At 45.0% G+C, this 21,759-nt stretch overlaps 1 protein-coding gene across 20 annotated transcripts in view; it reads left to right on the plus strand.

The window, feature by feature from the left end:
* Positions 1 to 21,759, plus strand: part of LOC113018655 (adhesion G protein-coupled receptor L3) — a 272,591-nt gene that overhangs the window by 159,260 nt on the left and 91,572 nt on the right. For all 20 annotated transcript variants that reach the window (XM_026161922.2, XM_080290287.1, XM_080290288.1 and 17 more), the window contains one exon: positions 1,836 to 2,636. In XM_026161922.2, coding sequence (XP_026017707.2) covers positions 1,836 to 2,636 — 801 coding nt within the window. The remainder of the gene's footprint in view (positions 1 to 1,835; positions 2,637 to 21,759) is intronic.

The following is a 21,759-nucleotide window of genomic DNA, read 5'->3' on the forward strand; positions in this document are numbered from 1 at the left end:
TGGCCGAGGCAATGCATTTTTTCCGGTCTCGTTGTAGTCATTAGTTAGTGGCGTGTCGCGAAACCAAAAGCAACGAGAACGAGCAGCGAAGGTGAGTTACAAACGTTTTACCGATGTGACGGGCGGTGCTGTGGTAACGGTTGTGAAGTTCCCCATGAAAGCCATGTGAGCCTTTGTATCGCTCCTCTAATGTCTTCCATTCACTCCTCCATCTCTTGCATCCTTAAAAACAACAAAAAAGCATATTTTACAACCTCCATAGAGCCCAGTGTGCTGTCAGAACAAAGCTTGCCGACTCTGACCTTGTACCCCAGCGCATCTTGTGTTTCTCAACCATAGAAACGGCCCTCTTAGCGTTTAGCTGAGCACCGCTGAGATGTGTGCCGAGGCTGTATGTCAACAGGACGCATCTCGCCACATTTTCACCTGCAGGTAGACAACATGTTTAATCTTAGGAGATTACAAGGGAAAGAAGCCTCTGTGTTTTTTTTGTTTTTTTTTTCTTCCCTGTCTCTTCCTCGACGGAGCCCGCAGCTTTTACCTCTCAATGGATCCACGGCTAGAAGCTGTCAGCGCACTGTCAGGCTGCTGGCCTGCTACAGCGGAGAGAGCCTTCTCGCACACATCGTTTTTATTTCTGATATTCGTCTGGAGCAAACCTGTTGAAAGTGGGGGAAGCTCTTAATTGTGCCTTCTTTTCTGCCTGTGTTTCTCCTTCGTCTGCTGTTTTAGCTTTCGTTGTTACATGTGTTATTGTTTGTACAATTTTAATTGCAGTATTAAACTCTTACGCTGTGTTGTTGTTGTAATTCTGTATGCAGATGCAATCTACTTAGAAAGAAAAGAAAATTATAATTGTCTCAGTCCACGATAATCCATAATGAACTAAAATTAGCTTTCCACCATTGACCCTCTCCAGCTGTATTGGCTTTATCAGATCTGACTACAAACCGGTTTACATATAATTAGTTTATTGTGTGTGGGGCTGTAAATCATGTCACGGGGCTGAAAAATGTCATGTAGGTGAAATAATGGACAGGCTATCATTACACAGATGATGTCACTTTAATTTGTTTTCTTTCTCCTAAATCTCTACCTTGGCCAATAATTGAACTGCAGCTATTTATCAAAAAATTTAGGTTGGGGGGGGGGGGTTGTGTCTTTAATGCTGTTTACTAAGAAGTGCCGCTGGGGTGCTTTAACCAAAGAGAAGAATGAAACCTATTTTCTTCCCTGGCACAGTATCTAATTGGATGTGAAAAGAAGCCATTGTGCAAAGTTTAACTGAAACTAAAGGGAACCAAAATGGTAATTTGTGTGTGTTTCTGTGGGCGAGTTAGTGGTATTCGGGTAAGTTCCATCAGTGACTTCTGACTCGTTTCTGCTCTGCATTAAGTCAGCAGAGATAACCCTGACTTCATTTACTCTTCTCTCCCTCCAAACTCAAAGCCAGTTTATTCAGACAGATTGTAACTACCCGCCTCTGGGGTCCGGTAACTGTAGTCGAAGTATCATATGTAACAGCTGAAGACTACAGTAAGTAATTGAAAGCAAAGCAGTGCTCACTGCACTGGAGACACTGTTGGAAATAATGAAAAGGCTCATTGTGGGTTGGGTTTTTTTGTTATTGATTGTGTTCTGTTTAATTTTAGTAATAAAATCCAAATAATTCTAACTATCAGTGTTCTTCACGCAAATCTTTTTTTATCTGCTTTTCTTCTAAAACTGCCCATCTTAACACAGATTTCAACCTGTTCAATTTTGTCTCTGATTCGTCTGTCTAATACCTGCCAATGTAACTCTGTAATTGTCTTTCCCCATTTTTGGCTCCTCAGTATTCCTGTGCCCAGGGCTTCTGCGGAGGGTGTACCAGAGCGAGCATCTCTTTGAATCGGACCACCAGTCCGGAGCTTGGTGCAAAGACCCTCTTCAAGCTTCGGATAAGATCTACTACATGCCTTGGACACCCTACCGCACGGACACCTTGACCGAATACTCATCCAAAGAAGACTTTGTCGCTGGAAGGCCGACAACGACCTACAAGCTTCCGCATCGCGTTGACGGAACGGGCTTTGTGGTCTACGACGGGGCGCTCTTCTTCAACAAGGAGCGCACACGCAACATTGTCAAGTTTGACCTGCGAACTCGCATCAAGAGCGGCGAGGCCATCATAGCCAACGCCAACTACCACGACACGTCGCCGTACCGCTGGGGAGGGAAATCAGACATTGATTTGGCTGTTGACGAAAACGGCCTGTGGGTGATTTACGCGACCGAGCAGAACAACGGGCGGATTGTGATCAGCCAACTCAATCCCTACACACTGCGCGTTGAGGGGACCTGGGACACGGCGTATGACAAGCGTTCGGCATCCAACGCCTTCATGATTTGCGGAATCCTTTATGTGGTGAAGTCGGTGTATGAGGATGATGACAATGAAGCGACGGGAAACAAGATCGATTACATCTACAACACAGAACTCAGTAAAGACGGCTTCCTGGACATCCCTTTCCCCAACTCCTATCAGTACATTGCTGCTGTGGATTATAACCCCAGGGACAATCTGCTGTATGTTTGGAACAATTACCACGTTGTCAAGTACTCTCTTGATTTTGGAGCATTGGACAACAGGCTAGGTAAGACCAGCTTCTTTATTTTTCATATACATGAAATGGCACTGAAAGACTTGAAGGTGTAAGAGAATCTGAATGCATAGGAACATCACATGAGCAGTGGATTTGATTTGCACACATAGAATTTGAAATGAGGATGTCATTAAATTTGAATTGTTACTTTTTTTTCTGCAATGAAACAATGATGCAATTTCAGATGGCAGGCACGTAGCAGAATCCTAGCCTTCTGGCTAGGTGTCATTCCCAGTGTGTTTATCAATGTTTGACCAAAATTTGACCAGTGATTCCCAGCGTATTATTTTTTTATCCACTACCCTTTCATTTTAAAAATAAGCCGTAAAAGCATTCTGATGTCAACGACTTTCAGACGTGCCCTCCTTTTCATGTGTCTGATTCCATCTGAATGAGTCACTTTTCCATAAAAGTCATGGCGGCTTCAGGTTGAACCTACTAACGTTTTTGTATTGCATTCACCGCTGAATGAAGTCACATTAATGGAAAGGCACGTACAAGACAAGTACTGCATATGTGTCTCATTCATTTATTCAGATCACTGAAAGATATGATTTTGAGAGCGTGCTAAACAGCAGAAACATGAAAAAAAATCTAATTAATTAATCTCGCAGAAATCTAAAGGAAGTCTTTTTTCAGACCCTGAGCTGTCACAGAATCACAGTTTATGAGCTGAACTTTAATAATCATCTTATTTTGTTACTACACTTTGCCTCCCTTCCCTTCTACAATAACCACATAGACTGTGTATCACTTGCGGTCATGTAGTACATAATATTGGATGAGCGACTATATGAGGAAGCTGAATGCAACAATGACCTGTCTGGGTTCATAGTGAGCTCATTGCTATACGATCTGACATGCCTACCGGAATGTCAAACTGAATTTACATCAAGGGCCAGATGCACTCTACTTTGAACTTACTGTAAGAAAAGTAAATTTCTTTAAAATTTATTGGAATTTCCAACCCTTTAATTGTTTATCTGTTACTTAATTACTTTGGTGTAGCATGAATGACAATTCAAGCTTAAAATTGATGAAAATACAGTTAAAATGTCAAGATCTTTGAACTCCGTCCAGATTGGACTTGAGGTTGGGTTGATTCTGTCCCCCGGGCCTTATGTTTGACACCCCTACCCTGGGCGATGAGTGATTTTACTTTACTAATGACTCTTTTGATCTCACCCCAGCTATTTTTAAACTTTTTATTAGCGTGTTTGTTCTGGCTGACACTTTTTATGTGTTGCGTGAAGAACAGCTTGGCATGGCACGTCTTGTTTTTGTCGGATTTTGGTCAAACACTGATAAACATATGCATTTATACTTAAAGAGTGTGTGGGCTAGTGGCAATTGGCTGTGGGGTATGGTGCTCAGTGTATTTTGATTCGTCCCAAATTGGAAGCGAAGCACAGTTTAACACATGGCGACGTACTGCAGACAGATGACTATTAAAAACTGTGCCTAGCATAAATCTAAGCACCATTTTTAGCATTCATATGATGTGTTTTCTTTCATCACATGTAACAATAGGAGAAAAGATTTTTTAGGCACAGAAATAATAATTCTATTGTCTTAAATTCTCAGGCGCGTCGCACATTTTCCGTTTAACTCGAGAGTTTTTCCGCACATTCTTTAGCCACAGGCTTAGGGCTTTTATTCAGTCTGGCTGTTGACTTTGAAAAAGGAACAAGTGACTGCTCACATTAAACTTCCCAGAACTCTTTTGAAAAGTCTAATTTCTCCACTCCATTGTTCTTTTTATAAATTGGTGCTTGTTGGGAAGCATAAAACGGAGAAAAAGAACCTGTTTTGACACACCAAGGTAATTCTTTGCGCTATCTCATCAACAGCTCCAGTCAAAAATGTCACAAGTTATTTGACTGTGAAATCCTTACTCCTGCTTTCTCTATGGAGCTTTACTCTACCTGCCGCTTGCCAGTTTAATTTATTTTCTTTAGCTGGCTGCTACTTTTCTCAAAAATTTTTTTTTTTTTTTTTTTACACATCGAGTCACGCTCCAGCACACCCTGTAATGCATTCATTCTTTCAGTGGCCGTACTTACAGCGTTCACTTTTGACGATGCATGACTGTCCAAAATGTAATATGTCGTAGTTAAGGACCTTAGAGTGGTGTTATGTGCTTTTTATATTAGATGGTTCGGCGTTTATACGCAGTGGTCACACATTTCTGTCATGTAGAAACTTGCAAGTGCAAAGTCTCAGCAGCAGACTTCCAGTGAGAAGTGTTTGATTGTGTTATTGGCTGCTGTTGCAGAACAGGCTGCCCTCCAAAGAGTCTGCTGCATAAATATAGATAGTAAAATGTTGCATTAAGTGAATGGATGGAGTTGCAGAGCAAATATAAACGTCAGATAAACAGACTGATCGAGGAATGAAAGAGTGATTGAATGGGCTCCAGAGTAAGGAAGGATACAGACTTAATCTGAATAAAGCACTGGCTGTTAGCTTCCACATGGTTGTCTCTCACGAGTAGCCTAATTTTAAGATGGCAGGATAGTCACAACCACATTGTTTGAATCAGCATCGGCGTACCACTTCACTGCACACAAATTAGTCTGTACTCGCAGCTGTATTGCATTGTTTCTTCCATTAATTTGCTAGTCCGGTGAGGATGCGCAAAGAGGAAACCTGGAAACATCTGTCAGAGAAAAGCACAACGATGAACCAGCTGAGAAAGTGTGGAAAATGAGGATATGATTCCTTTTGATGCAACAATGGTGTCATGGTCCTGGGCCATGTGGGCCCAGTATTCTTAGTTTTCATGTATTTTTGTATTTTGTTCTTTATTTAGGCCATGCTTCCTGGGTTGATCTGTTACGTTGTTCCTTATGTGTTTTCCCTTCGTGACTCTTACCCCCTGTGTGCCCCTCTGTGTATTTATGAGCCCTCGTCTCTCTTTGTGCTTTATTCTATGTTTTCCCCAGCCTGTTATGTCTGCGTTCTCCCCGTGCTCTCTCTCCTCCTGTTTGAACCTCTGTGTACTTCCTGCTTTACTTTGCCCATCTCCCATCAGTGTTACGTCCACTCCTGCCGTGTCTTGTTATGATTATCAGTGTCACCTGTGTTCCCCGTGTGCATCCACTTCCCCTGATCTTCCCTCATGTGTATTTAGTCTCTGTGTTTCGTACAGTCTGTGTCGCGTCGTCTGTGTTCCCACCCTCCGTGTTTCCATGCCCGGTCTATTATATTCCAAGTCATAGCCTTACCTTAGTTTATTCCCAGTTTAGGTTTCTGTTTAGTTATTGCTCTTGTGCTGCCCTTATTCTGGTTTGCTTCTGTTGTATTCATCAGCCACAATAAAAGGCTCGCTTTTGTTTAAGTCCACTTCCTTATCACTCGTGTCTGCACCTGAGTCCTCCACGCACTTTCCACTCGGTCCGTCACAGCGGACCGTGACAGTACGACGCGACCATGTCGGACTCAGCGGACATTTCGGAGGAGGTGGGAGAGGAGCTGAACAGGCTCTGCCGCGTAATGGATCGCATCATCGGATGCACGGATCCGAGAGTGGTTTCCACGGGATTGGCGGCCGTGGACGCCATTATGTTGCGGGAGCCGCGGTTGCGACAGCTCCCCCGCCTCGTCGAGGCATTTGACTCCCTGGGCCCCCTGAAGGAGGAGCTTCGTGCCCGTGCGCTGGCCCAGAGGGTCCTGGATGCCGCCTCAGCACCCACACCTCCACCCCGTAAACGGGTGTCGGCGCCGCTGCCTCATGAGCCAGAGGCTGCGACAGGGGGAACGCTGAGGCCCACTTCCACTCAGCCATCGCCTCACCGTGGATCGGCTTCCTCGTTTCCGCCACCGTCATGCTGCACTAACCGGCACACGGAGGCGGTGGAGGCCGTAGACTTCGGGGACGATGAGCGTCAGCAGGTGTTACGGGCTTATCGGGAGGACGAGCTCCGGTGGAAACCCTGGCTCATCCCAGAGGAGGAACTCTCACCTGCTGCAACGCCTACCAGCCGCTCGCCGTCTCCAACCCGCTCAGACTTCGCTTCCCCTGCCTCGCCGTTAGCGAGGATATGGGCAGAGGAGGATGTTGCCGCTACGCCACCCTCTGCAGTGGTGGCATCAGCGCCCATCGCGCCAGCTACCAGAAGGGGGCGGCGCCGGCGCCGCCGTTGCACCGCACTAACTCCGGTGAGTGACTGCGTTTTTGCGCCTCACGTCCCTTCTATGAAGCAGGGTGAGATGAGTGTTGATTCGCCGGGACCGGAGACTATAACGGAATTGGGCTCCAGAGCTGAAGGAACTGTGTGTGACTGCTTTGAAGGAGCACGCAACGAAATCACAGACCATGTTTTTGACTCTGTAAGATCTGGGACTTTTTCTAGCGTTGCTCTCTTAGTCGCACCACATGAAGCCCAGGTTCATGAGACGGCGAAAGGGGTCCACACGTCGGCAGTACAGGTTGCTTCTGAGCCTGCTAGGAATGGCGTGAGCTTTCTCTCCGCCTCAGACTGCCTTCTACCTCAGCCGTCTGTTCCCGCTGGAGGGTCCGAGGGGCCCGTTCAGCCACCTGTCTCAGCTGGAGGGTCCGAGGGGCCCGTTCAGCCTCAAGCCTCGTCAGCTGGAGGGTCCGAGGGGCCCGTTCAGCAACCTTCCTCATCAGCTGGGGGTTCTGGAGAACCGCACCAGCCTCATGCCACGTCAGCTGGGGGGTCCGAGGGGCCCGTTCAGCCTTCTGTCTCCGCTGGAGGGTCCGAGGGGCCCGTTCAGCAACCTTCCTCGTCAGCTGGGGGTTCTGGAGAACCGCACCAGCCTCATGCCACGTCAGCTGGAGGGTCCGAGGGGCCCGTTCAGCCTCCTGTCTCCGCTGGAGGGTCCGAGGGGCCCGTTCAGCCTTCTGTCTCCGCTGGAGGGTCCGAGGGGCCCGTTCAGCTCCCTTCCACGTCGGCTGTACAGGCTGCTCCTCAGTCTTCTAGGAATGGCGTGAGCTTTCTCTCCGCCTCAGACTGCCTTCTGCTTCAGCCATCTCTTCCAGCTGGAGAGCCCGAGGAGCCCGTTCAGCTTCCTTCCACGTCAGCTGTACAGGCTGCTTCTCAGCCTTCTAGGAATGGCGTGAGCTTTCTCTCCGCCTCAGACTGCCTTCTGCTTCAGCCGTCTCTTCCAGCTGGAGGGCCCGAGGGGTCCGTTCAGCCTCCTGTCTCCGCTGGAGGGTCCGAGGGGCCCGTTCAGCCTCCTGTCTCCGCTGGAGGGCCCGAGGGGCCCGTCCGGCCACCTGTCTCCGCTGGAGGGCCCGAGGGGCCCGTCCGGCCACCTGTCTCCGCTGGAGGGTCCGAGGGGCCCGTCCGGCCACCTGTCTCCGCTGGAGGGTCCGAGGGGCCCGTCCGGCCACCTGTCTCCGCTGGAGGGTCCGAGGGGCCCGTCCGGCCACCTGTCTCCGCTGGAGGGTCCGAGGGGCCCGTTCAGCCACCTTCTGCTACGCCTGGTCCAGCCTGTGCTTCGTCCGCTGCAGCCTCAGAGCCTTCGTCAGCTGCAGCCTCAGAGCCTTCGTCAGCTGCAGCCTCAGAGCCTTCGTCAGCTGCAGCCTCAGAGCCTTCGTCAGCTGCAGCCTCAGAGCCTTCGCCTGGTCCAGCCTCCGAGCCTTCGCCCGCTGCAGCAGCCTCCGAGCCTTCGCCAGCTGCAGCAGCCTCCGAGCCTTCGTCAGCTGCAGCAGCCTCCGAGCCTTCGTCAGCTGCAGCAGCCTCCGAGCCTTCGTCAGCTGCAGCAGCCTCCGAGCCTTCGTCAGCTGCAGCAGCCTCCGAGCCTTCGTCAGCTGCAGCAGCCTCCGAGCCTTCGTCAGCTGCAGCAGCCTCCGAGCCTTCGTCAGCTGCAGCAGCCTCCGAGCCTTCGTCAGCTGCAGCAGCCTCCGAGCCTTCGTCAGCTGCAGCAGCCTCCGAGCCTTCGTCAGCTGCAGCAGCCTCCGAGCCTTCGTCAGCTGCAGCAGCCTCCGAGCCTTCGTCAGCTGCAGCAGCCTCCGAGCCTTCGTCAGCTGCAGCAGCCTCCGAGCCTTCGTCAGCTGCAGCAGCCTCCGAGCCTTCGTCAGCTGCAGCAGCCTCCGAGCCTTCGTCAGCTGCAGCAGCCTCCGAGCCTTCGTCAGCTGCAGCAGCCTCCGAGCCTTCGTCAGCTGCAGCAGCCTCCGAGCCTTCGTCAGCTGCAGCAGCCTCCGAGCCTTCGTCAGCTGCAGCAGCCTCCGAGCCTTCGTCAGCTGCAGCAGCCTCCGAGCCTTCGTCAGCTGCAGCAGCCTCCGAGCCTTCAGCCTCGTCTGTCGCGGCTTCGGCCTGTGCTTCGTCTGGTCCTGAGCCCACCGGGCCATGGCCAGCACGCCTGACACTGGAGAGCCGCCGCTGCCTTCCGCGCGGCCGGCCCCCTGAGCTGCTCCGTCGTCTCCTTCGCCGCCGCCGCTGCCTTCCGCGCGGCCGGCCCCCTGAGCTGCTCCGTCGTCTCCTTCGCCGCCGCCGCTGCCTTCCGCGCGGCCGGCCCCCGGAGCTGCTCCGTCGTCTCCTTCGCCGCCGCCGCTGCCTTCCGCGCGGCCGGCCCCCTGAACTGCTCCGTCGTCTCCTTCGCCGCCGCCGCTGCCTTCCGCGCGGCCGGCCCCCGGAACTGCTCCGTCGTCTCCTTCGCCGCCGCCGCTGCCTTCCGCGCGGCCGGCCTCCTGAACTGCTCCGTCTCCTTCGCCGCCGCCGCTGCCTTCCGCGCGGCCGGCCTCCGGACCAGCTCTGCCACCCGTGCCACCCGCCTGGTCGGCCTCCCGACCGTGTGACCCATGAACTCTTGTGCCTGTGGGCTCTGGGTCGGCCCCCTGAACTTTATTTTGACTACAGTCATGTGCTCCTGTGTTTTCTGTTGTTTGTTTTGTTTCCCGTTCTGGTCCCTCCGTCCTGGTCCCCCGCCTCCCGCCCTGGGTGGGTTGTTTTCTGTTTTTGTTTCTTGGGTTTGGGCTGTCGGGAGCCAGCCCTTTAGGGGGGGGTGGTGTCATGGTCCTGGGCCATGTGGGCCCAGTATTCTTAGTTTTCATGTATTTTTGTATTTTGTTCTTTATTTAGGCCATGCTTCCTGGGTTGATCTGTTACGTTGTTCCTTATGTGTTTTCCCTTCGTGACTCTTACCCCCTGTGTGCCCCTCTGTGTATTTATGAGCCCTCGTCTCTCTTTGTGCTTTATTCTATGTTTTCCCCAGCCTGTTATGTCTGCGTTCTCCCCGTGCTCTCTCTCCTCCTGTTTGAACCTCTGTGTACTTCCTGCTTTACTTTGCCCATCTCCCATCAGTGTTACGTCCACTCCTGCCGTGTCTTGTTATGATTATCAGTGTCACCTGTGTTCCCCGTGTGCATCCACTTCCCCTGATCTTCCCTCATGTGTATTTAGTCTCTGTGTTTCGTACAGTCTGTGTCGCGTCGTCTGTGTTCCCACCCTCCGTGTTTCCATGCCCGGTCTATTATATTCCAAGTCATAGCCTTACCTTAGTTTATTCCCAGTTTAGGTTTCTGTTTAGTTATTGCTCTTGTGCTGCCCTTATTCTGGTTTGCTTCTGTTGTATTCATCAGCCACAATAAAAGGCTCGCTTTTGTTTAAGTCCACTTCCTTATCACTCGTGTCTGCACCTGAGTCCTCCACGCACTTTCCACTCGGTCCGTCACAGCGGACCGTGACAAATGTGAGTTGTTTTTAAGCTAAAAAGAAATGCTAAGTGTTAGTTGTAGTTCATTCTGAGTCATTGTTGTCATTCAGCGAGCCCAGAACAAATGATTCGATGAACCACAGAACACTAGAGAGTCAAAAGCCGATGTAGTCTCTTCCTTTTCCTGCAAACATGAGCTTCTGAAATTTGATCCAGTGTCATGATCACAGTGCCTGTTAGCGCTTACAGAAAGGTGTCATTCTCTGATCGCACTAACACAAGCTCATTTCCACTTGTGCTTCCACTTCCACGAGCATGCCTGACCTGCCACAGCAGTGGAGCATGGTACATGGGCAACAGAGCAGCAGATACATGGCCAGACCCACAGCTGGGGCTCCATTGCCGTATGCCCAGGGTACAGCACATGTTACGGGGGGAGTAGGTTGGGGCAGGGGGATGATGACTGGAATTGCCAAAACCACATTACAACCTTAAAAAATGTGTCCAATTTAAAAAAATCTACAAATTAGGTTGGATGTGCACACTGGCTGTGAGCTTCACTTAATTGTCCACTTGCAGCCTCCTCAACAAGCCGACCAGTATTTTGATCCAGACAGGATGTTTTTAAAGACAGATGATCCATGCACAAGTGTGCTCGTCTGATAATTAATTTCATTAACTTGCAGTAGAAAGTGTAGCTTTTAGTAGGCAGATATAAAAGCTCTGTTATCACTTTTCATGAGCGCATTCAATGCTGATTATGTGAGGACAGCTGAAATAAATTTGCTGTGTTAATATTTTTAAAGCATAAATGAAAATAAAGCTTGAGGACAACACTACATGAATGGTTAGTAAGCATGCATGCAAGCATGAACTTAAAAAAAAAACATGGTGGTAAATGGAAAATATTACAAAGGCCAAAGCAACCTCTCTAGAGCATGTTGATCTGACAGTAGCTGACTCTCAACTATCCATCAGCCAGCGCTTCAAATTCACCTTTTGTAGTGTTTTTCACCTCCTCCATCACTTTGCGATTCAGCTCAATCATCTCCTTCACTGAGGACAGACTTCACGGGATTGTTTTAGGACTACGAAGATTGCCGCCCAGCAAGTTGAGGAGCTGCATGAAATTAGTATCAACGCTGTTAGTTGAAGACCAGGCAGCCAAAAGAAAAAAAAAAAAGAAATCCTTGAAAAAATTGATGTTCCAATGAAACCAAATATGTCCCATCACATGGACAATTTTCTTACTGAAGGACTGCCACGGGTAACAACTGAAAACAATTACTCCTTCTCTCAACTGCTTTATGTTTACTGTCATTGGTTCTCATCCAACAAAGTGCTAATGAATAACCCTGAAACAGATCCTGAAATGGTTCATTTGGAAATATACCAGTTTTTAGGTTTGTACCTTGCTTAGAAAATACCAAATCAAACATATTTTAACTAACAGTTTCAACTAGTACGACCCATCTCAGCTGGACTTTACGCTAATCAGCAAAGGTAATTATGCTAACATGCTAAACGACATGTTAGCATATTATTCTCTTAAAAAAGACCTCCTTTAGATAAACAAACACGATAACTAATTATCGTTTGTATTTTGATGCTACTGTGTTCTCACTATATACTGGAGTGTATACTGGGGTTAAATATATTTAACCTCGCTCCTGATTTTTAGCACTGCATGTAGCGCAAACAACAGTCAAGTCAAAAACGGACTTTTACTTTGCGGGTTTTCATCCAACGCAGTAGAGACAACAGAAATGACACTGTGTAGTTCTGTTCTAACTATTCATTAAGTCACTAAGGATCACTGTTTCAAAGAGAAGACTGCCATTAATTAAATAAAAGAAGAATAAAGTAGATTCAGAGCATCAGAAGACACACAAAAGCTGATGTTGGAATTCGGTGTAATGAATTGTGCATTTGTTGGCTTTACAATTTGTTGGCTTTACATTCTTGAATGAACAGATCAACCCTAACTTGACCGCAATTCCCTGCGTCATTTAAAACATGCGACCCAAGATGCTGTAGAACAGGTTACAGAGCTGAGTCATTTTCACATATTTATTGACTCTCAAGCTACAAATTTCTGAGCAGATCTCAGTAAATGTAATAAAGTTGCTTCATTTACCGTCTGTAACTTTGCAAATTGTGGGTAAAAGAGAGGCAGCGCACTGCAAACAGTGCTCCGCAGGAAATCAGAAAATATCCATTATCAAAGCAGACTGTTTTCTTACTCTCGCAGCAACGTTAAGTGGGGGTGAAATTTAAATCTGGCATGTTATGCTATTTGTATTTTTATGTTTAGTTTGATCACCTGTCTGTGAAGAGGAATATATGAGATTATTATGCATATTAATTTAATTTAAAAAACACATTGAAATGTTCTTGTAAACTGTGGTTATGATTAAGTTTTGGAATCTTCTAGTCGTAATTAATAGTTCATAATTATTCTATAAACATTACATTGATGTAATAAATATTCTAACAGCTTTCAGAATATATAAGATCCCTCTAGTTCATGATTTACTACCGTGCCGGGAAAAAACAACAAACAATAAAAGGACCCCTCTTGACAAATGATACCCTGCCTCTGATTGTAATACTAAATTCTTAAGTCATTACAACAGTTTAAAACAATGAGACATGTATATAACCTCAAAAGCTTTAAAAATAGTGCCCCTGCTAGCAAACTAGCTAGCTAGCTAATTGAGAAGCTAGCTAGCTAGCTAAATATCCCTCTCAAAATTGTCTGTTGATTGTTGATCCCTCTCAAAATTGTCTGATCTTCCCTTATGCTGCCAAGATGGCAATCATCTTGAAATATATACAGCTGTTCACAATACTATTTTTTTTAACCTTTTTTTCTTTTTATATGTTCTTAAATACACTTATGTAAGCCTAAACATGGAAGCACGTGATTTCCTTTTGCAGTATGTGTCTTGATCTTAGCGATGAATATTTTTGCGTAGCTCGCTTCCAATGAAGTTATCTCCACAATGACGGTATCAGTTACAAAACTATAAAGCTTTTTTCCTGACAAACTTAGCTGTGGAAAAGACTTTCTCCAGGCCTCGACTTTACCAGACTAACCTCTGTGCTGTCTGCCACAGTGAGCATGAGGCGCTCGCTGCATTAACTCCACAGGACAGGAAAGGCAAGGGCAGCCACATGAGAAAATTTGCCTCAGCCTCTCTCACCTGCTGCTGCTGTCTGTAGCAGTAACATACCATCCATAAGTTAATATTCCAAGCTGCTTCCACAGCCTTTTTATGCCGGCGTAACACCAAGACTCTGAGAGATTTCTATGTTTAGCCTCACATCATCGATTAAACATTATAATTAGAGGTGGGAATCACCATACATCCCACGATACGATATTTTCACAATACTTAACGCACGATACGATATTATTGCAATTTTTTTTAATATTTTGCGATATTCAGATTCTGTACAGAAAGGTAAACTTTATCAATATTCATTTTATCTAATATCAAAGTCTCACACTCAGTCTTTCTCTCATTTAAGTCAGTTTTATTGTTGACAAACTGAACGGTTTGTATTACAGTCTAGTCCAACTTAATTGAATGCAACCATCTGGTACGATTATAGCTATTCTGAACTATGCAATTTATGAAAACTATGCAGCCCATTCAGCAACTGAAGAATTTGAAAGTAAATTAAAACAAAAAATAATTTTACATTAAATAAAAAAGTTTTAAACATAATTAAAATAAAACGTCTTAAATTAAAATAAGTAAACTGTCATGTTTATTGCTGCCAAAAATAAGTTAAACACATTTGGACAGTGAAGGAATGTCAGGATTCTTGCTCAGAAAAAGGATCAACATGCTCTGAAGTCAGAGCACAAAAACCTTTTTTGTAACAAAATATCGATTTCTGCTGTCCCTGTATCGATACATTATTAGCAAACAAAATATCACGATACTACACGGTATCGATTTTTTCCCCCACCCCTAATTATAATGGTGTGTTTGTTGTGAATGGCTTTAATTATGCCTGATTATGACACTTTACAGAAATCAGCAGTGCCTCTGTGGTCTTTGATTCATCTTGCCGTTTTAGTCAAACACCCTCTCATGTCTGCGTGTGTCGCTGCGTGAGTGACTGTTTTCATCGACTCATGATTGGTGCATTTGATGTGGCACAGTTGGTGTCATGGATACATTCATTGTCTGACAATCTTGTAATTCTGCCACATGTTGCCATCTGGCCCAGGCACAACGCCAGCCCTGCTGGCCTGGAGAGAGTCAGCAGACGTGACACCCCGACCTTCATGCCGAAACAGCCAATGTTTTGGACGTTCGGGCCATCTTGGCTCTATTTGGAAGAGCCTGACACATGCTAAATTGATTAAGACTGTCTAAGCAGTAAATGCAGGCTGGCAAAGTCGCTGCAGATAATGTGAGTGTGACTCAGTGTGCTTTTAAAGGCAACAAACTGTTGTCCTTTCTGTTCCACTGCTCATGTGCTTGGCTTAGAATAACTGTCATCACTTTTTTCTGCTTTTTTTTTGACAAGCTATTATATAGATTCAGAGATACCCTGCATTTGTCATATATCATCATAGTTTTTTTTTTATCCTTACAATGCTTTGAGGAATATAATGCTGAGCAATTCAAACCAAATGCTACCGTTCCATAAAAATGCAGCCTTTTGCTTGCTGAATGAAGCCCTTTTTGATGTTGGGGCTTAGGAATGTAGGCTACATGCTTATTTGCAGGCGAGGCACTTATCACATGCCTGGTGCACCTCTCGCAGAGGGCAATTTTCTTCGAGGGAAAGTGCAAGGTTTAGGATTATAGTCGAAAATGATTTTTCTAACACGTGTACGCAAATCTGTGCACCCAACCCTGATGTTGCACATACACAAACTTATGCACAAATTCTTCTAGCAAACCCTTTAATGCCGCAACACAATGGCCTTCTGTTAGTAATGCAGCTTTAGATTTTTTTTGCACTGAGAGAGCGAGCTCGTTGTCGTTGTTTAAGAGATGTTTTTGGATGTTTCACAGCAGGGCTAAAAACAAATTGTGATATATTAGCAAATATAATTGCTGTGCCCATTTTTCTGAGACTGAATTAGGGGAGACCTTTGAGCAGGTATGCCCATGTTTCAGGTAGTTTACAATGTGCCATGTGCTCATACCCTCTCTGTGATACCCTAATATATATCATATGCGTCTCTCCTCCTGACTGGTCATCCATCACTGGCCTTGGCGGCTCTGCCTTGATCCAGAAATCATACACAGATCACCTGTGTAGTGAGAGAGGTGGCAGGCAATCCCTCAATTAAGGCCAACAACCAATCCATCTCTCCTGACGTTTGCAGAAATGGGAAAAAAAAACATAAAGTCACAGTCAAAGTTCTTTGCAAGACAAATATTTGTGATTTCTCGCATTGTTTGTAGTGTATGCATTTGGGTGTTTTAGTTCCGGGATCTTTTCCACCACATCTCGTCTTTTATAACTCCTCATGTGTGATTTTATGTGAGTATGTGTGTGGAAACTGGTTTCTCTAGAGCCCCCCAAAATTGCCACAGTAAATTTAACAGGCTTGGTAAGCTCGGTGGCCCACAAGCTCAAAGTGATTTATTTTGGCCAATCAACCGAGTAAATCTGATTGGAGGCTTCTAAAGCATCTTTAACTCTCTTTATCACCAGTGTCAGATTGGCCGTATCCATTTGGCCCTTTCTGCTGTTGGTTGACGTTATTTTGAGAAGCTTTGCTCTTTTTCTTTTTCTTTGGCAAACGGTGGGACCTTGGAGGAGCATGCTTTTCCTTTAGTGATTTCGCAATTCCCTCTGCGCGTGTCCTCGCACCTTACTTTTTCCTCTTTCTGCCTTCCCTGATATGTTTGACGATGTTTGGCTGTGTCACTAGCCACTAGAGACTCAAGGTTTGGCTCTAAGGATAAAAACTCATTCCAGCATTCTTCCTTGTAGCTTGATGCTAAATATTGGGTTTCTGTACACTGTGAGTTTGAATGCAACCCTATCACAGCTTTGTCTTTCATACTGTAGACATGTAGACTTGGAACAGATTTGCATACTTCTTATTACCACGCTTCACTGGTAGGGCGAATTGAGCGCCTTTTCGAGATGTGAAAATATAAATGTAGAGATTAAATTCAGAAGATCCTGTTTTGCAAATGCACAAAAGCTACGTTCACATTAGGCTAAAACACTGCTTGTTTACTGCACAGCTGTGGCTAATTCATCCTTCAGTACTTCAGGATAGCGCATTTGCAGGCAGACTTAGCTCATATCTCTTCTGTCATTTACCTCAAACACAGTGAGTGTCTCTCCGGGCCCGTGTCCATGTGTGCATACATATCAGCCCGGTGCATACGCTTCTCCCAGCACTGTGTGACCTCCATCGATGCCCTCTCAAGTCCTGGGAAGAGAGCTCGGGAATGAGAAATTAATTGCCAAACAATGCATGGCTCCCATCCATTATGGTTCTCATCATGTCAGATGATATCGAAGCATTACCGGATGTCTGGCTGCATAATTTACTGCACCTCCTCCCCACCAACACCCACAGCAGCAGCAGCAGCAGCCCCGCACCCACAGCCCCAGTTACACTCCCTGATGGATTTGTAGGCTTGTCTCAAAAGGTTCCATTTAATGGCAGGACGACTTTCATCATAATTATCATCATTTTATTTTCAACCCATTCCCCTCAACTCATGAAGACGTGTAGCATTTCAGTGGGATTGTATGACATAAACATTAGGGAAATGAGTGAATAAAGCCGTGAAAGTAATGGCTACTGATGTTGTGTTATGAAAGAGATGCTACTGCTTTTATTATTTTTCTCTGCATAGATGAAAAAAAAATGTCCCAAGATAAAATTTTACATTATGATTCTGATTTATGATCGCTTAGCTGTTGTCTGAATGAGTGAACAAGCCAGTTCTCTTTGCCATATCAGGTTAGAGCCACATTGGGATGTAATCTCTTCATTTTACATTAAACATTTTGTCTTACATTTAGAAACATCAATTAAATGTGCTTAAAGTGAAGCTAAAGAGTCATAAAGTTTATTTCTTTTGAGCCTGCTAGCATGACATGCAGCATTGATGTATGTTGACTTTTATGACTATCAATTTAGTTCAATATCCATTTCTACAGAGAAGCTGCAGAAAGCTGATTCAAACTTGTTGGACTTGTCTGAAATTAGAAGTTTGGTTTTTTTTGTCTAGAGTTGATGAAAATATTGACACCTTGCTCTGTACGATGAAGCTTGCTAGCTTTGCGTAAGCCCTGCTAACGGGGGGAAGCAACAGGTGTGACTCTCTCCTTGAAGGAAAATTAAATTTAAGCACTTTTTAAAGCTTCCTAGACAAAAAAAAATCATATCATATTAAATCTTCTGCAAGTAATCAAGGGGCTAACTAGCAAGCTCTGCAGTTTAAGCGAGCTACATAGCAAATTTTTAACCTATCTTGCTCAAAGACGAATGCACTTATGCCACAGTGAGGTATCCATGGTCCTCTGTCTGACCACCCACAAGTCTGTGGTCACAGTTAGTCAGACTTTAATTATAGTTAATCGCCAAATGGGTTTTCACCCAAATTATGCTCAAGCTCACATTTGTTATTCTCAGTAGATTTCAGTTCTCATTACTTTGTGCAATAAAACCAACCAACGACAAGAAAACTCGCTTTTTTCCACAAATTACAATTAGCTACTATTAGCTACTCTGTTAAGCTAATGAACTGTTAAGAGCCACCATGTTCTGGTTTGTCTTGATGCATGCTGCCCAAACAAGACTGCAGTCTTATGCATTGCTTCAAACAGGAGAAACAAATAATCAGACTTTTAAATTGCAAGTATATCACACGGGAATGTTAACATTTTTTTCTTGTTTTGTTCAACAGATTAATTGGAACTGATTAAAAATGTCGTGTACACTACCTCATTTCCTTGAAGAATCCAAAAGCTTTGCCTTCAACATGGTACCCAACAATGTCCAACTTGGGTGGACATCACAGCCACACTGTAATTTGCTCAAAAAGATCTTCTCACTTTTACTTTATACCTCCTATTTCTACAAAACAGTGCTGATGTCATAAAAAAAAAGTAAGACGCAGACGAATTTACAACGTGAAAGCAGCGCTCTCAGATCAAACATCCAAATGACAGAAGTATCATTATGGCCTGCTAACAACCTTGATCGTGGATTCTGGCTTCACGTACGATTCAGTCTAAAAATATAGCAGCTCACAGAAATCTCATTTCACACGCTTTAAACAAACTTGAAGAAAGTTAATGGGTGACATCACACATAGACTGTCCAAAATTTACTACAGCCCGGCTGAAGATGTAACGCATAAGGGTTCAAATGCTAAAATTAGGAGGTAATTGGGTTCAGCGCGAGGCTGGAAGTGTCACTCTACTGGCTGATGCTCGTTTCATTTTTACCCCCAAAAGCCCTTTCCAGCTCTTTTGATCTCGAGTCTGCAGAAGTTTCTCCGAGACGCAAGTCTGCTCACGGTGCGGAAAGGCACGTCACATGAACCGGATCCATTTCATAATAGCATAGCAGGTTTTTTTCCTGGAGCAAAGTAGAGCGGGCTTATCTAATTGTGGGAGCCACGAGCCCTGGGATACAGAAAGAGAGGCTAATTAGTTAGAAATGAATGCTTTGAAATGAAGCACAAAGCTCTATGTGTGGTGGAAACAGGCTTCACACGTTCGGCGTGGGGCGGGGGGCAACAGAAGCGAGGTGTAAATGATGAGTGCAGCTTGCGTTTCAGTGAGAGTAGAAGTCAGAGTGCCCACAGAAGTTCGCTACTATCCTATGAATGAAAAGGTGGCTGGTGGTGCACGAACATTCGGGACGTTCAGGAGCCCTCAAGCTTAGAAAGCAGGAGCAGCTCGTAGCTCTTATTCTTTTTAATCAACTTTGCAATGCCTTTGAGAACGCATCGAAGCTTAAATATACAGAAGAGGAATCACTTTGAGGTTTGATGTCATTTTATTGAAGTCGAAGAGGACGCTGAAGTGCCTGCTTTGTTTCATGAATCGAGAGGTTGCTGGCATTGGAACATACTTATGGCCTTATTCCCGAGGAATCTTTGCGGTATTCCGCATCATTATAATGTGGAATCTTTTCATACAAAGATCGCTGTATAAAATATCTGGGTAATAAAAGAGTTACTCCAGTTCATTAAGAGACTCAAACCAAAATGTGACAAGCCCTTCATATCGTCCCGTAAGGTCACAGAGTAGTTCCTCGGGGCATACCAAAGACCTGCTCGCATCGTTTTCCCCCCCTCTCGCTCTCTCGTTGTCACTTTGAATCGAATGGGGAAGCTGGCGAAAGCAAAACAAAATGTCCTTGTGTTGTCTCCAAGGCGATAGTGCCTGCAGACTGTGGCTGCTGTCTGCTGCTGCTGGCTTTTCTCTTTTTTTCTCCTGTGCTCATCGCATGGAAAAGATATTTAAGTTTGCTCAAGGACACTTTCTTCTCTTTCATATGTGTGTGTGTGTGTGTGTGTGTGTGTGTGTGTGTGTGTGTGTGTGTGTGTGTGTGTGTGTGCAGGCATATTTAACATGCAGTATGTAGACAGGACATTCTGAAAAATAATTTGACGGTGGACTCAACGGGATCAAATGGAAGAATGGAATTACATTCCAGACGAGGTTCCCAGTGACTTTAAATTAACCTCATGCCGTGATGGTTATATCCTCCAGTCATATTTCTCTGTCGTATCACCGGCAGCATTCAGGGAGGTGGCACGATGAGTTTTATCATCACTATTCTAAAAGAAATAGTAAACTAAAGAGATCTTATGGCCTCTGACTTCGAGAAGCAGTTGGCGTTTTTCAGTTTTTTGGCAGTGTTTGTTGACAAAATATTCAGAAGGCTATTGCACACGACATAAAATTTGTCATTTCTCCATTTTCATTTGTGTACGCGGGTTTAGCGTCTAAGCAGAGTCGTGCAGCACAACATCCTTTATGCTTAAAGCGTGAATTTCACCCCATCGGCTACTTACTCGGAAAGATTTTCACAGATTCAACTTACGGCAGACAAATAGCTACAATCTCATTTTCAAAACAAGCTGTCCTCCGAAATGAATAACATTAGTCTGGGAGATGAGTGTGCCAGAACCATCTATAAGAAGTAACACCAAAAAGCTACTAACATAAAATATAGAGAGGTTGTATTTTGGGGGGTAATCTTTACCTTGGAAAGAAAGTCAGTACATCACCTCCTTTTACGCTGTGTATAAAGAGAATAGTTTACAGGGGAAATCTGACCGAATCTCACAGTCGTGCAGTCTTTTAAATTAGTTGTCGTTATTTATTGATGAGCTTTGAACCTCTTTTGCTATCAGTGCTAACACTCCTGTAGTGTTTTACTTACAAATCTATGTATGCATTAGAGGCCAGCTGATTTATCGGCAGATTGATGTTATTAAATCTGATCAAACATTAGCTATTCAGGCATTTGTAAAGGCCAGCACTGCAACTTTGCTGTTGGCAACTTGTATTTGGAGTGCGACAAACACAACACCTTGATTATCTAAGTCAGCAGTCCCCAACATTTTTTGCGCCACTTAACGGTTTATGTCCGACAATATTTTCATGGACCGGCCTTTAAGGTGTCGCGGATAAATATAACAAAATAAAACCAGTACCGGTACCAGAAAAAAGTGTGTTATGCATAACACATGGGAAAAGACCCAGGGAAACTGAATTAACGATAAAAACAATTAAAAAAATAAAGATATAAAAACCGATAAAAAACATGAAAACCATAAATTTCACACCCGAGCATCAACTTTCGCGGCCCGGTACCAAACAGCCCGGGGGACCGCTAATCTAAGTAGTTGGGGAGAACGTAACCAGTAAATAAATAACCACATCTAGCAACTGTTTGGTAAATCTGTATTTGGTGTGGCTGAAATAAAAATTATAAATCAAATCAAATCACTTTTATTGTCACATCACATGTGCAGGCACACTGGCACAGCACATGCGAGTGAAATTCTTGTGTGCGAGCCCCACAAGCAACAGAGATGTGCAAACACAACAACACAAACGAGCAAAATGAAATATATAATATAATATATAATGAAAATATCATCCGATATCACCAAATATCTGTATCGTCTGAAAAATCCTATATCGTTCAGGGTCTAGTATGCATGCACGTTTTTGGAGGTGGTACAGAATATTCCTATTCCTTTTCCCAATTGCCTATTCAGTCTGGTTCTTACCAAGCAACGTGAGCCCAACATAACATTGGATAGCCTCCAGCACACCTGCGACCCTGAATGAGATAAGCAGAAAAATTAGATGAATGGAACAGCATAATTAAATCCTGCCATCACATACTTAATACCACTTTGTTTTCATGTGAGAACTGTACAGGCTTTTCAGGGTTTCGGCGCTAGCATCTAATGCTTTAAAGCATTAGCTATGTGTGTCTTTTATATACAGTCTA

The sequence above is a fragment of the Astatotilapia calliptera genome, chromosome 3, assembly GCF_964374335.1.
Source record: "Astatotilapia calliptera chromosome 3, fAstCal68.1, whole genome shotgun sequence".
In the NCBI taxonomy this organism is placed as follows: domain Eukaryota; kingdom Metazoa; phylum Chordata; class Actinopteri; order Cichliformes; family Cichlidae; genus Astatotilapia; species Astatotilapia calliptera.